General features: G+C 71.6%; 1 protein-coding gene across 1 annotated transcript; it reads right to left on the reverse strand.

Annotated features, from left to right (window-relative positions):
• Positions 1–3: 3 nt before the first annotated feature.
• TTLL3 (tubulin tyrosine ligase like 3) lies at positions 4–1,220 on the reverse strand (the record flags this gene model as incomplete). The annotated part of the gene is made up of 3 exons (XM_085323812.1): positions 4–60; positions 432–867; positions 940–1,220. Coding segments are annotated over 3 exons (774 nt in total), but the record flags the coding sequence as incomplete, so codon positions are not given.
• Positions 1,221–1,222: the final 2 nt, after the last annotated feature.

A 1,222-nucleotide genomic window follows, 5' to 3' on the forward strand; every position in this document is an offset into this window, starting at 1 on the left:
CAGCGGGGAGCCTTCCACCAGGAGCTTCGTGCCCACGTAGTGGGGGACGGCCACGGGCGCCTGCGCGGGGGGACGGAGGGCCTCGCTGGCAGGGAGCACCTCTCCCGGCCCCCCGGAGCTCCGGGGCCAGCAGCAGCCCGGCTGACGGACCCCATCCCTCAAGGCTATCGTGAAAGCAAGCGGCCAGGACCTCAGGGGGCCCTCAGGGGCCCCCCTTTGGGGACAAGTCCCTTAGACACGTAGTCCTGGGCTTCCGCTATAGGCCTTTTGGCTTCTCGCGCCCTGGAAGCGCCCTCGTGCCCTGCGCTCGCTCTTCTGCTGCCAGTGGCGTGCCTGGGTCCACCGAAGGCAGCACCGCGTGGACCTCGCGTTGCCGCGGGTCCTGGCCCCGGGGGACTGAGCACGGGCAGGCTCCCTCCAGCCCCGCTCACCTGCTTGTAGATGAGCTCGAAGGCGCCCGTAGAGCAGTTGCGGTCGGCCTTGCGGTCGATGACCACGCGGAGCGTGTCCCGCTGGACGCCGGCGCAGAGCCGGCTGGTGACCGCCGTGGAGGCGGCCATGGTGGGGCTGGCGTTGATCTCCAGCAGCCAGGGCTGGAAGTCCTCCCCGAAGACGAAGTCGGCGCCGTAGAGCTCGAAGCTGCCCTTGCGGGACTGCACGAGGTCCTGCGAGGCCTGCACGGCGTGCACGACGGCCGCCTTCATGCCGGGCACCATGACGTCGGGCCAGGCGCGCGCCTGCCCCAGCTGCTCCAGGTAGGCCTGGAACTGCCGCGACGACCACATGTTGTCGGCGGGCAGCTGCGGGTGGCGGCCCCGCGCGTTCTCGCAGCGCTTCTGGATGGCGTTGTTGCAGACGTGGATGGCGCTGGGGCGGAGAGAGCGGGCTCAGCGGCGGCGGGGGCGCGCACGGCGGCGGCGGGGCGGGCGCCGCACTCACGTGTCGAGGCTCTGCAGGGAGAAGGGCTGGCTGGAGAAGCGCAGGTAGCTGTCGCGGTAGAACCAGACGGTCAGCGGGTTCCAGTCGGTCACCAGGAACCACTGGCGCACGTCGAACTTGGTGCCGAAGATGAGCAGCGGCCGCTCCACGTACTTCTGCACCACCCACTTGCCGTCCCTGGCCAGCAGCGCGTCGCGGTCCGCCAGCCGCAGCACCTCCTCCAGCCGGGCCAGGCAGACGATCCCTGCGCGACGCCGGGCGCCGTGCCGCAGCGGCGCCGGGG

The sequence above is a fragment of the Rhea americana genome, unplaced genomic scaffold (assembly GCF_003343005.1).
Source record: "Rhea americana isolate MKP2758 unplaced genomic scaffold, rheAme1 scaffold_120, whole genome shotgun sequence".
In the NCBI taxonomy this organism is placed as follows: Eukaryota; Metazoa; Chordata; class Aves; order Rheiformes; family Rheidae; genus Rhea; species Rhea americana.